This window comes from Thamnophis sirtalis, unplaced genomic scaffold (assembly GCF_051295495.1).
Source record: "Thamnophis sirtalis isolate CommonGarterSnake01/CBP01778 unplaced genomic scaffold, rThaSir2_p1.2 scaffold_2, whole genome shotgun sequence".
Lineage (NCBI taxonomy): Eukaryota > Metazoa > Chordata > Lepidosauria > Squamata > Natricidae > Thamnophis > Thamnophis sirtalis.
In genome coordinates, this window is record NW_028261382.1 from 20,811,552 (window position 1) to 20,824,099 (window position 12,548).

Below are 12,548 nucleotides of genomic sequence, written 5' to 3' on the forward strand. Positions count from 1 at the left end.
GTTTAGCGTGCAAGCCACAAGGACGAGAGCTTTTTCATTTTCATTCTCTCTCTCTCTCTCTCCTCCCCCTCCCTTCCTGGGGGGTGGGGGAAGGCAAAAACACCCCCTTGTTTTGGTTCTCCGGCTGTGATGGGCAACTGAGAAAGCCAGGTGTCCATTCCGTCCTCCCCTTGCCGCTTCCCAAGGTCACGAGACTCTCCCAGGCCAATTCCCTGACCAGCCTGTTTTCTTTCCCGCAGAAAAGAATGGCCTGTCATTTATCGAAACCTCTGCTTTGGACTCAACAAATGTGGAAGCTGCTTTCCAGACCATCCTGACTGGTGAGTGGGGCCTTAGAGGCCACGTAGAGGTGAGGTCCTTGTCCCTCAAATTCTTAAAAAGGGTCTGACTGGCTGATTTGGGCCTTCAAAGGTAGCTTTAGCGCTTGGGTTGAAGGACCAGCCTCAGGACTGAAGGACCCCTTCCTGAATGAGGAATGCTTTGGGAGAAATTCTGCTCGCCTCTTGCCACTCTCCATCACTCATTGCTGCTGTTCTCCAATGTACAGTAGTTCCCTCTGAAAGAAGAAATGAAATGTTAGAAAATGAATGTAACATTCATTCTAAATGTTAGAATGAAAAGGAGAAGGAAGTGTTACCTCCACTTTATAATGCCTTGGTAAGGCCACACTTGGAATTCTACATTCAGTTTTGGTCGCCACGATGTAGAAAAGATGTGAAGACTCTAGAAAGAGTGCAGAGAAGAGCAACAAATATGATTAGGGGACTGGAGACTAAAACATATGAAGAACGGTTGCAGGAACTGGGTATGTCCAGTTTAATGAAAAGAAGGACTAGGGGAGAACTGGGTATGTCTAGTTTAATGAAAAGAAGGACTAGGGGAGACATCTCAGGGGCTGCCATAAAGAAGAGGGAGTCAAGCTATTCTCCAAAGCACCTGATGGCAGGATAAGAAGTAATGGGTGGAAACTAATCAAGGAGAGAAGCAACTTAGAACTGAGGAGAAATTTCCTGACAGTTAGAACAATTAATCAGTGGAACAGAAGTTGCCTCCAGAAGTTGTGAATGCTCCAACACTGCAAGTCTTTAAGAAGATGTTGGATAGCCATTTGTCTGAAGTGGTGTAGGGTTTCCTGCCTAAGCAGGGGGTTGGACTAGAAGACTTCCAAGGTCCCTTCCAACTCTGTTATTCTATTGTATTCTAAATTGTGACAAGACCAAAATGTCCAGATAATGAGTAATATTTTATGTCCTAAAACTTATTTTTTTCCCCACCAAAGTGCTTCTGTGGCAAAAAAAAAATTCCCCGTGACATCACTGTTGCCTGGGCGACACCTAGTTGGGGGCTCCTTTTATATCCCCGTGACGTTTCCCACTGAAGGGGTACCCATTAATCTACTTGCGGTTGCCTGCTTTCAAACTCCTGGGTTGGCAGGAGCTGGAGTGTGTGACAGGGGCTCATCCCATCCTGCAGTAGTAACATGACTCAAATGCGAGCCTGCTGATCCTCAGCCTAGGATTCTAACCTCATGAGCCACCAGGCTCCTCCATAAAAACGTAATGCCCAAACAATAGAAGATTATGAACTTGAAGAAAGAAATGGGTAAACCAGGGTAGCTCCCATCCCATCGTTACTTCTCAAAGTGTTCCTTCTGCCACCTGGCCAAATGCTGATGCATCATGGGTAATAACAGGCAGGGCGCCTGCAAATCAACAAATGAAAACGAATTCATCTGGATGGCCAGAAAAGTTTGCAAAAAGGGGGCACAATGCATGTGTCACATATATTATGTTACAATCCGTGTAGAGAAAGGTAGGTTGTCCCATCTGAATGCTCCAATTTTTAAAAATTGCCATTGCTTAATATACCTGGTTGTTCGTATCAGCAGTGAGGAAGAAGGTTCATCAGTTCCATCAGACGCACACCAAAAACAAGCAGAGAGACTAGCTTTCACTCCTGATGTCTTTGTAGGTTGAGGAAGTTTTGAGAGTTTTGCAGGTATTGTGGCCTGTCAGCAGAGCTGGCAGCAGATTCGGACAGTGAGGAGGTTGGGGAGGAAGATGGGCCACTCCTGGAGTCTGGAGAAGGCTCTGATAAGGGCTCTGTGTCGGAGGCAGAGCGGGGGCCACGGCTGTATGCCAGCTATCAGCTGCCTTCAGAGTCAGACATCAATGAGGCAGAAGAACAGCTGGAGCCTGTTCCCAGTGTGCGCATGCACAGAATTTCCAGACGAAGGGAACAGCTAAAGAACAGGGATCGACTTGGGAGTGAGGCCACAGGTGGACGATGAATGGCCCCTCCCAGAGGAAATAAAAGGTGGTTTTCTTTCCTGATTTTTGAATGAAGAAGGGCTGACAGGGAGTGGAGTTTGCAGGAGACAATTAGTTCGCGACTCTCCAAGACTCCTTGCCAAGTTCTGCAGATATTGTCCTGGCAGCTCTCCAAGCCAGATAAGGTCTGTGACTGTGAATCCTCCCTTGAAAGACTTTGCGGGATGTGAATGAGCAGAATTCACAGTCAATTAATAAAAGGGGTTTTTGTCGGGACCAGGAGTTTGCTTCGTGCTCTCAGGAAGTCTACTATAGGTCAGAACAGCAAGTTGAATTTGTTTCCCAGGAAATATGGGTGTGGAAGTGATAGTTAAAGTCCTTTGCATGCACAGCTGGCTTATGCCGGAAAGTGCCACTGGCTTTTGCTCTTCCTATGTGCAGTGTGGTAAAAGTGACTTCCTTTTCTTTTGAAATTCTTTGGAACTGTCGGGGCATTTCGTTTTTGAGCAGTTAATGTCGTCCGTAAATGATCTGCAGAAAAGACACTAAAGAATTTGCTGACGGCGGCATATCAAGTGCATATCTCAGTCTTTGTTTTAAAAAGGTATTGCCCTGCTCTAGGAAAAGAGGACAAAAAGAAGGAAAAATGCAACAAGTGGAAAAGAGGTGCGCAAAATAAAAACCTCAGTTTTGTAAGATTTAAATATTGATGGCGCATGCAATTGCGGGTTGAATATTTGGTTGGTAAACTTCTCTTCTTCCTTTCCCCAGCTGTCTCATGGCCTTGGCTTGCTCCAAAAACCAAGGCACATCTGGATGCGTCTGTCTCTTTTATCCCTTCCCTCAAAAGCAGGGCAAGGCTGCATTTATTTCTATGACTGCCCAGCTTAGAAAGTATAGTTAGCCTTAGCCTCTGGAATGCCAGGCTGGATGAAGACACGCCATTCACCAGTCTTGAATATTCCACCTACACCCATTCCAACAAGTGGTTAATTTTTAATTTTTTTTGTAAATCCTCAGAATAACAGAGTGAGTGGGTGGCCATATAAATTCTCTAAATAAAAAACAATAATAGAGCAGCTGCTTTGGGTTTAGTTTAGTTTTAGCTTATTTTACTTTATTGTCATTGCACCTCATACAATGAAATTAAATGCCATCTTCAGTATACATTATAACTATAAAAATAAAAATCTTTCACAGGCTATATAATTAAATTGAAACTCCTGATACAGCATTAATATTACACTATACAGCAGAATTCAATATGGTTACTGCCCTGGGAAGAAGCTGTTTTTAGCCTATTTGTCCTTGTTTTTATTGTCCTGTACCGTCTGCCAGGTGGTAACAGTTCAAAAAAAAAAGATGAGATGGATCTTTAAGAATGTTTTGAACTTTTTAAGGCAGTGGGAGGTATAAAGCTCTTCCTAAGAGGGGAGAGGGCAACCAATGACCCTCTGGGGAATGAAGTTGACCCTCTGGAGTGCTGTCCTATCTGCCACTGTGCAATTGGCAAACCAGACACAGGTGCAGTAAGTTAAAATACTCTCTATGGTGCAGCGGTAGAAGGTCACCAGGAGTTTTCCATTCAGTTGTTTCCCAAGAAGTCTCAGGTAGTCTAATCTCTGCTGGGCACTTTTGACCAGGGCTGCAATGTGAGATGCCCCAGATCAGGTCCTCTTTTATGCTAACACCCAGAAACTTAAAACTGGCCGCTTGCTCCACTCGGTCTCCCTTGATAAGCAACGGCTGGATGTCTGATCTATTCCTTCTGTAGTCCACTATAAGCTTCTTTGTCTTATTGGTGTTAAGGACCAAGTTATTGTCTCCAAACCACGAAATCAACCGGTCTACCTCATCTTGATAGGCAGACTCAATTCTCTCCCCCCCCCCCACTCCCAGATGTGCCCCACCACCGTTGTGGGAGAAGATGGGCCTGAACTGAGACACGCAGGGACAAATGTGGCGATTCTGAACAGCAGTGGAAGGAAGGAAAAGGGGGGGGGAACAGGGAGGGGAGGCTCCCCTGTGACCCTGGGCGCAATCCTTTGGGGCCAGGGGGATTATCATCCCTTAGCCATGCAGAGGAGGGGGAGCAGGCAGGGGGTGGCCCAGTCTGGCCCTCCTTGTCCCATCACGTCACTCTGGGATCCCTCCAGATATTGGCAACTGGGAGGACAGACGTATTCTGGATTTTGTTTCTGCTGAACTGTGGCCCATCTGAAGCATTTTGGAAGAAGGCTTAATGGCCATCATTGATCCCCAAATTTCTGTTGCGAAATAAAATCATCATTAAGTGAATTTTCACCCATTTTTAGGACTTTCCTTGCCACATTTGTGAAGAGAATCACGGCACCTCTCAAATTAGTAACAGCGGTTGTTAAGTGAATCTGGCTTCCCCATTGCCTTTGCTTGTCAGAAGGTCACAGATCACATGACCCTGGGACACTGCGGCCATCATAAATACGAGTTACTTGCCCAGCGTCTAAAACTGATCACGTGAATACAGGGGTGCAGCAACAGTGTGAAAAATGGTCATCAGTCACTTTTTCCAGTGCCGCCGTAACTTTGAATGGTCACTAAACGAGCTGTTGTACATCAAGGGCTACCTGTATCGGGAACGTGCAGTTTGGAACAAACCCCGTTTTCTGTTTCATGCAAACAGAGCCTGGGGTTAGGGGAAAGCGCTCTTCTGAATTCAGGATAAAAGTTCCCCTTCCTTCCAGCTGAGAAAGCAGAAGGCGGCTTGTATCCTGTTGGAGCCTCATTTTCCTTCCCCCCACCCTGCCCCATTGAAAGGAAACAACAGGATTGATTTCTTTCAGGAATGCACGTCCTGAAAAATCCCAGAAGCCAGATATCCTAATTAACCACTTGGGGATTATAGCAAGTCTCAAAGGTAGCCTTTGCAAAGCTGTGTGTCAGGAGAGGTAGGGAGAGCCCCTGGATCTCTGCTTGATCAAACAACGGCTTAAGAGAAGATAAGGACGTGGTCCTCTGGAATTTGGAAGTGGTGCTTGGAGTGCCTTTCAGTTCAGGTGGAAACCAGTCATCCCAGGACAGGTTTTAATCCCCGTAAGCAGGAAGGGCTCCCTGCCAAGGCATTGGGTCAAGAGAAGCCAGGGCTCAGCAAGGAAGGGCTTACAGACGTGCCAAGAAATTGACTCAGTCCAGGCCAGCATTCACAGCCAAGATGCGTGGGGTTTACAGCTCTTAAAATTCCAGGCATGCCAATCCCATGAGCTGATTCGAGGTCTTCAGGCTGGCACCTGGACAGGATGTGGTTCCGGGGCCCCACGGAAATCCTGGGAGTTCCTCCTGCAAAGTACCGGTAGAGGTTTACCGTCAAATTGCAATTGTCAAGGGGAAGGAAGATTACCAGAATAGTCAAGACGATGGGATTATTTAAAAGTTAATTATAGGTATGAAATCACTGCTGGCCTACCTGGCACAGGTAGTCTCCCACTTGCAGCAGTTCGAAGTTACCACGGCCCTGAGAAGAGGGACTTATCACCCTTTTCCACATTACGACCACCGCAGCATTCTCATGGTTGCGTGATCAGAGGCTTGGCAACTGGCTCACATTTATGACGGTCGCAGTGTCCTGGGGTCACAGGATCCCCTTTTGCGATCTTCTGACCCTCACAGTCAATAGGGAAGCCAGGTTCATTTAACAACCGCTGTTACTAACTTAACAACGGCAGTCATTCATTTAACAAATGAGGCACAAAACTCATTTAAGAAATTTCTCACTTAGCAACATAAACGTTGGGCTTGATTGTGGTCATAATATGAGGACTACCTGTATAAGCTGAGGGCATATACAGGTTTAGTATCTGATTTTTAAAAAATATAAACGATGCTGCGCTTCAATGGTTAGATGGCCTAACTCAAGGGTAGTCAACATTTTTATACCTACCGCCCACTTTTGTATCTCTGTTAGTAGTAAAATTTTCTAACTGCCCACCGGTTTCCACAGTAATAGTGATTTATAAAGTAGGAAAGTAACTTTACTTTATAAAATTTATAAAGCAGAGCTACAGCAAACCCCTACCGCCCACCATGAAAGCTGGAACGCCCACTAGTGGGCGGTAGGGACCAAGTTGACTACCACTGGCTTAGACATTTAAACACAGATCTTTTTAACATTTATGTTTTCATGTGTTTTACTAATTTAGGTATGAAATGTTAATATGTTGCCCAGTCCATGTGTGAAATGCCATACGCTAAATAATACATAAATTTCTGGCCTGGCTGCATTCTTCCATTTTTTCTGCCAATCCTCCCCACATTTCACAGAGAAACTTCTAGAATACTTTCCACGCCCTTGATTGGAGCATAATGTCCGGCTCTTGATTCAGCTCCCATTCCAACTGCTGCCCACCAGATTTTCTGGGGCCAGTAAATCACCAAATTCTGACAGTTACAATTCCAAAAGGCCTAGGAAGACCAAGTGCCCGAAGCTCTTAGACTGTGATGGCATGTGGAAATGACCTTGGGAGACAGAAGGAAGAGCCACGCTTCAAGAACCGGTTACGGGTGGATAAGGGAAGCCCTGGCCATAGCATAGCATAGCATAGCATAGCATAGAGAATAGAATAGAGAACAGAGAATAGAATAGAAATAGAATATAATTAACAAAGGAGAATAGCATAGCATAGAGAATAGAATAGAGAATAGAATAGAGAACAGAAAATAGAATAGAAATAGAATAGAATATAATTAAAGAGAATAACAGCATAGAGAATAGAGTAGAGAATAGAATAGAATGGAGAACAGAGAACAGAATAGAAATAGAATATAATTAAAAAGGAGAATAGCATAGCATAGAGAATACTGTAGAAAAGCATAGAATTAGAAATAGAAAGAAAAATTGTAAAGAAAAAAAATAAAACTAGAACTAGAATAGTTCTAATAACCAATTTCGTTGTATTTAAGTACAATGACAAAGATTATTCTTACTTATATTTAATAGAATTCTTAACTGGCCAAATGTGATTGGACACACAAAGGAATTTATCTTGGTGCAGATGCTTTTAGTGGACTTAAAAGAAAAGATACTGCAGAGAATAATAAAAAATAAGGAAACCATCAGGGAGCATTTCACCAAGGCGGCCTTCAGTGGGGCCATCTTGGGTTGGAGGAGATGGCGCATGGCAAACTCCCTCCCTAGTTTGTTCGATTGTAGAGGCCAGGTAGGAGAAATGTACTTTCAAACTTGTGAACTAATTCTGTGAAGGCAAAGAATAAAATAGAATTAGGGGCCCCGGGTGCTCTCTGAGCTTGATTATTTTTGCGCAGGCATTTCATTACCCAACTAAGTAACATCATTAGCGCTCGTGCTTGTTCATGGGAGTGGTCTTGTTCTCGGGTCTACTGCTTCAATGGCAGTCGGTGGGACCGTTTATTCTCATCTTCTTTGGAAACTTCTTGACTGGGGTATTGTTTGCTTCTTGGTCGATGGTCTGGACTTAATCTTGGACTTAAAGCAGAAGGAGTCCATCTGGTTGTATTTTTGTCTGGAGCATCTCCCTAGGTTGACCTAGAACAGGGGTCGGCAATCTTATACACTCAGAGAGCCACAAAGGTTCAAACCAGAAGCCCATTCAATTCTGAAACCGACCAGAAGTCCAGTTCCCCCACCATAGAGTCTCCTACTAGTGTGGCGTCCTTTTCCTCTACCTGTCCTAACCGAAAGCCCTATTAATTGTGGAGCCAACTGGCAACAAGCCGCAGCAGAGGGATGAAAGAGCCACATGCGGCTCCAGAGCCACAGATTGCTGACCCTCGAACTAGGAAAGTGTTGGCTAACCTTTTCTGCACTGAGTGCTGAAATGGGAGCACGTGTGTGCATAGCAGTTAGACTTATATACCGCTTCATAGGGCTTTCACAGTCTGGGTCCTCATTTCACCCACCTCGGAAGGATGGAAGGCTGAGTCAACCTTGAGCCGGTGAGATTAGAACCGCTGAACTTCAGATAACAGTCAGCTGAAGTGGCCTGCAGTACTGCACTCTAACCACTGCGCCACCTCGGCTCTTGTGTGCATGCTGGAAGCCAAAAGAGCAGCCACCCCCGTGCACATATGCATGCTGGGAAGATGATCTTCTGGTTTCCTGCATGCGCATATGCACCAGCCACCTGGTCTTCCGCTTTCTGACATGCACTTGCCCCAAAGCCTAGCTGGCCAGTGCGCATGCACGTGCTGGAAACCATAAGATCCTCTTCCCGGCGTGCACATGCACACTAGGGGGCACTCCCACACATGTGGAGACCAGTTGGCCGGTGCTCCGGAACCCAGAGGAGCAATGGGAGACGGCTTGCGTGCCCAGAGAGATGGCTCTGTGTGCCACTTCCGGCATGCGTGCCATAGGTTCGCCATCACAGGCCTAGGAGGTGGTGCTGCTAAGACCTCCACGTTGGGAAGAATCATTTCATGTTGGGTTGGAAGTCGGAACCTTGAGGAGCAAAGCTGTAAGTGTGTCCACCTTGAATGTTGGTAACATCCAAAGCTTTGGCAACTTTTTAATGGTGTATTTCTGATTCCAGCTGGCACAACACATTATTCTTAACAATTGATTTAATTGTCCGTTCGAAGAGATCCCCGGGCTCGATATTGTTAACTATCCAAATGATAAACTTAATGGATCTATCCTTAAAACCCAAACGACGGATTGTTCAACTCAGTCCAGTGACTCAAGGGTTGGTGTTGAACCCATCTAAGAGGGGCCACGAGGTTGAGGAAAGCAGACTTAAACTAACAACCAGGGGGGCGGGGGAGATGGATTTGATGCTCTATTGATTGGCTGATTTTTCTATGTGCCTCACAAAAATCTGCTCCCAAACTAGCCTAGCTAGAGGAAATAAGATTTGCAAGAGGGATAACGACCCGGCATTCTCAATTTTTAAAAAAATAAACTATCAGACACTCCTGATGACCTCAAATTCTCCAGATGAGGACACGTATACAGATAGTCCTTAACTTATGGCTACAATTGTGAGCAGTCAATTTCTATTGCAAAGCAGAGTGGTTGTTAAGGGACTTGCGCCCAATTTGTTAAACAAATCACTGCAGTGAATTGTGTGGTGGTTAAGCAAGTCATGAGGTCATTGAGCAGACTCAGGTTCTGCCATTGGCTTTGCTTGCCAGAAGCTAGCTTGAAAAGTGGAAGAGAGTGATTATGGGAAGGTTGCAACTGCCATAAATGCAGGTCAGTTGCAAGGACCCCAATTTTAATGAGGGGATGATTTAATGCTGCAACGATTATAAGTCAGTTATTTTTAGTGCCATTGTAACTTTCAACAGTCACTAAACAAGCCGTGGTGGTTAGAGTGCAGTACTGCAGGCTACTTCTGCTGACTGCTCGTTTGGCAGTTCGAATCTCACCAGGCTCCAAGTTGACTCAGCCTTCCATTCTTCCGAGGTGGGTAAAATGAGGACCCAGATTGTTTGGGGGCAAGAGGCTGACTCTGCAAACCGCTTAGGGAGGGCTATAAAGCACTGTGAAGTGGTATATAAGCCTAAGTGCTACTGTAAGTGCTATTTACCTAGCAAGAGAGGCTGGGGAGCTTAGGAGGTTCTTGGGGGGTCTAGGACGGGGCTTTCCAACCTTAGCAACTTTAAAACTTGTGGACTTCAACTTCCAGAGTTCCTCAGCCAGCTTTGCTCTGGGAGTTGAAGTCCACAAGTCTTAAAGTTGCCAAGATTGGAGACCCCTGGTCTAGGACAACTCGATACCTACAACTCGCCTTAGCCAATTTGCCATGGCCAACTCACTGCAGGACAAGAGTTAAAATAATATCAAGTAAATAGTCATTAAAGAAAGGATGCCAAAGGAGGGGCAAAATAAAATACGAATGACAAAAATTATTTTAGATGATTAACTTGACTTGTTGGATTGTCCCGTGGAGTGAGTTGTCCCATTTCACCTGTAAGTGGGGCTTTATTGCTGCTGCAAGAAAAGAGGAGGGTGAAGAAGCTCCAGATCTTCTTCCTCCCTGGTCACCAACCACTTCTCTCTTTCAGAGATTTATCGCATTGTGTCGCAGAAACAGATGTCAGACAGACGCGAGAACGACATGTCTCCCAGCAACAACGTGGTCCCCATCCACGTCCCTCCAACCACGGAAAACAAACCAAAGATGCAGTGTTGTCAGAATATATAACACGCTCAACACCTGGAAAGCCGCGTCTTTTCCCCCAGATCTGAATGGAAGTAGAGCCGGAGCTGACATTCCTTTTTCTCCTTCTTTGGTTCTCCACTCTCTCCCCCTTTTTCTTTCCATTACATTTTGCCTTTATTTCCATCCTCCTCTCTCCGTTTCCTCATTTCGTCACCGTTCCTCCTTGTCCTCAACCTCAGTTCTGTGACTCATTTCTTTTTTCACACTAGGCTGCAGCATCATCAGAATGCTAGTGTCCTGCAAGGCAAACGGGGTTAACGGTCACAGTGGGCCTCCTGCCGGGCTCACCTCGGGAAGGAGCGGAGATGGGCTCTGTCCAGCCTTCCCCATTCGGACACTCCTGTCAACACCACGGCATGATTTGATAACTCCCTTGTCCACTCTGGCCTCTGTGCCAGGTGCCGTCTCTCGGCCTTTCGCATCCCAGTGCCATGCAGACTACAGCTCCCATCATCTCTTTCAGCCCCACCGTTGGCCCGAGATAATGGGAGGTGTAGCAAAATGGTCTGGAGAAAGCCAGGTTGAGTGGGCAGTTTCCCCTCTGGGTCAAATGCAAACTCTTTGTTGGCTTGTTGACTTTCTTTCTAACCAGAGCTGTGAACCTGTTTGGAAGACTCAAGTCGGGGATAACCTCTGAGAACATCTGGGCCTAATGGATTAGCATCATGAGCGGGGCCTCTGGTCCCTCCCTGGGCAGCTTGGCCTGTGGTCTCACCTTTGGAATTGGCTTTGTTGAGGCCACGCGCACATGTAGCCTTTTGACGGGTTTTTAATTCAGCCTGAGCAGACGGATGAGGCCTCCCCTTGCAAGCAAGGAGAGGATGAACCAGCTGGGTGACGGCGCCACTGTGCAAATTAAATTATTGCAGTTTACCTGGCTCAGCCCCAACGTCTGTGGCCGGATGTTGGATGCCATGTAAGTTACTCAACGAGGCAAACGCCAACTTGTTCTTGCTAGTCCCTGCGGCTCGGTCTTGCGGCATTTAGTGTGTCGCATGCTCTGGTATGGGCCTGGGGGGAGGGGGGATCATTTTGCACATTGCACATGTACAGGTGATTGGGAAGGCTTGGAGATGGGTGTTGCAACTCCTAAGAAACCCAGACTTTTTAATGAGAATTGTCAGTAAAATTGGCACTGGTGCATCCCCCGCCTCCAACCCCTCCACTGCCCACCCAAGACTTGATTTAAGCTGGTTTAGTTTCTCTGGGGCTCCCAGTTCCTGGCCTGGAAGCCCTCAAACCTCTCCAGTTGCACACTAAAAAGCCCCAGAGGCCTTCCTCAAGTGGTTGAGCCCTTCTGGGTTTCTAGAGGACATTCCTTCATCTCATTCCCCTCGGCACTGTTTCGGTTTGCAGCCCACACCGCCTGCTCGTCTGCAGCACTGTTCACAAGAGGGGTGGGGTGGGCACACCAGCACATACAGAATTGTGCAGTCTTTGGGAAGCCCAGCTGAAGAGGAAGAGTCCCTGGTTTATAGGGGGAAGGAAGGAATGGAAGGAAGGAAGGAAGGAAGGAAGGATGTTTCTCGCAGATATGTTCTTCCTGCTGCGTTGAAAGCTACTCCGCTCAGCTTGTCTGCCAGTCTTGCAGTGCTCATGACGTGTAAGGGGCACCGAGGGCATTGCTGTAGTCCGATCATCCTTTGTTTTTTCCCTCCTCCAGGGTGTTATTTCTCTGCACACTTTTTTTTTGTCCTTTCCCTTCCATTCCCCACTTTTTTTTTTTGTAAATTGCTTTGTACTGTTATGCACATTCTGTACCTTGAGTATTTTTTAAGATTGATTTAAAATTATTCATTTTTGGAATTCTAATAAAGAATCACAGGGGATTGTTCAGAGGTGGTGGAGTGAACTTCTTTGGAATGTAGGCTCTGGTGGGCCTTTGATACTTTTTCTTTAAAAGGGAAGAGTGTCCTTGAGCTGCGGGAAGGGGAAGGTGATTGGAATTAATGTGTGAATAAATTATGCGGGTTGACCTGACATGCAAATCTGACTCATTTGCGGTTCCACTTTGCAGAGTTTATTGCCTTTTCTTTGCAGAGCTTTAAACTTTGGGTGTTTCGCCATTGTGGGAAAAGAAAGTGTAAGAATTGTAACC

General features: G+C 46.1%; 1 protein-coding gene across 1 annotated transcript in view; it reads left to right on the top strand.

The window, feature by feature from the left end:
• RAB11A (RAB11A, member RAS oncogene family) overlaps positions 1-12,284 on the top strand; it is a 36,537-nt gene extending 24,253 nt beyond the window's left edge. The window contains exons 4-5 of the mRNA XM_014052096.2: positions 240-320; positions 10,293-12,284. Of these exons, the coding sequence (XP_013907571.1) occupies positions 240-320; positions 10,293-10,432 (221 nt within the window). The 3' untranslated portion in view covers positions 10,433-12,284. The remainder of the gene's footprint in view (positions 1-239; positions 321-10,292) is intronic.
• Positions 12,285-12,548: the final 264 nt, after the last annotated feature.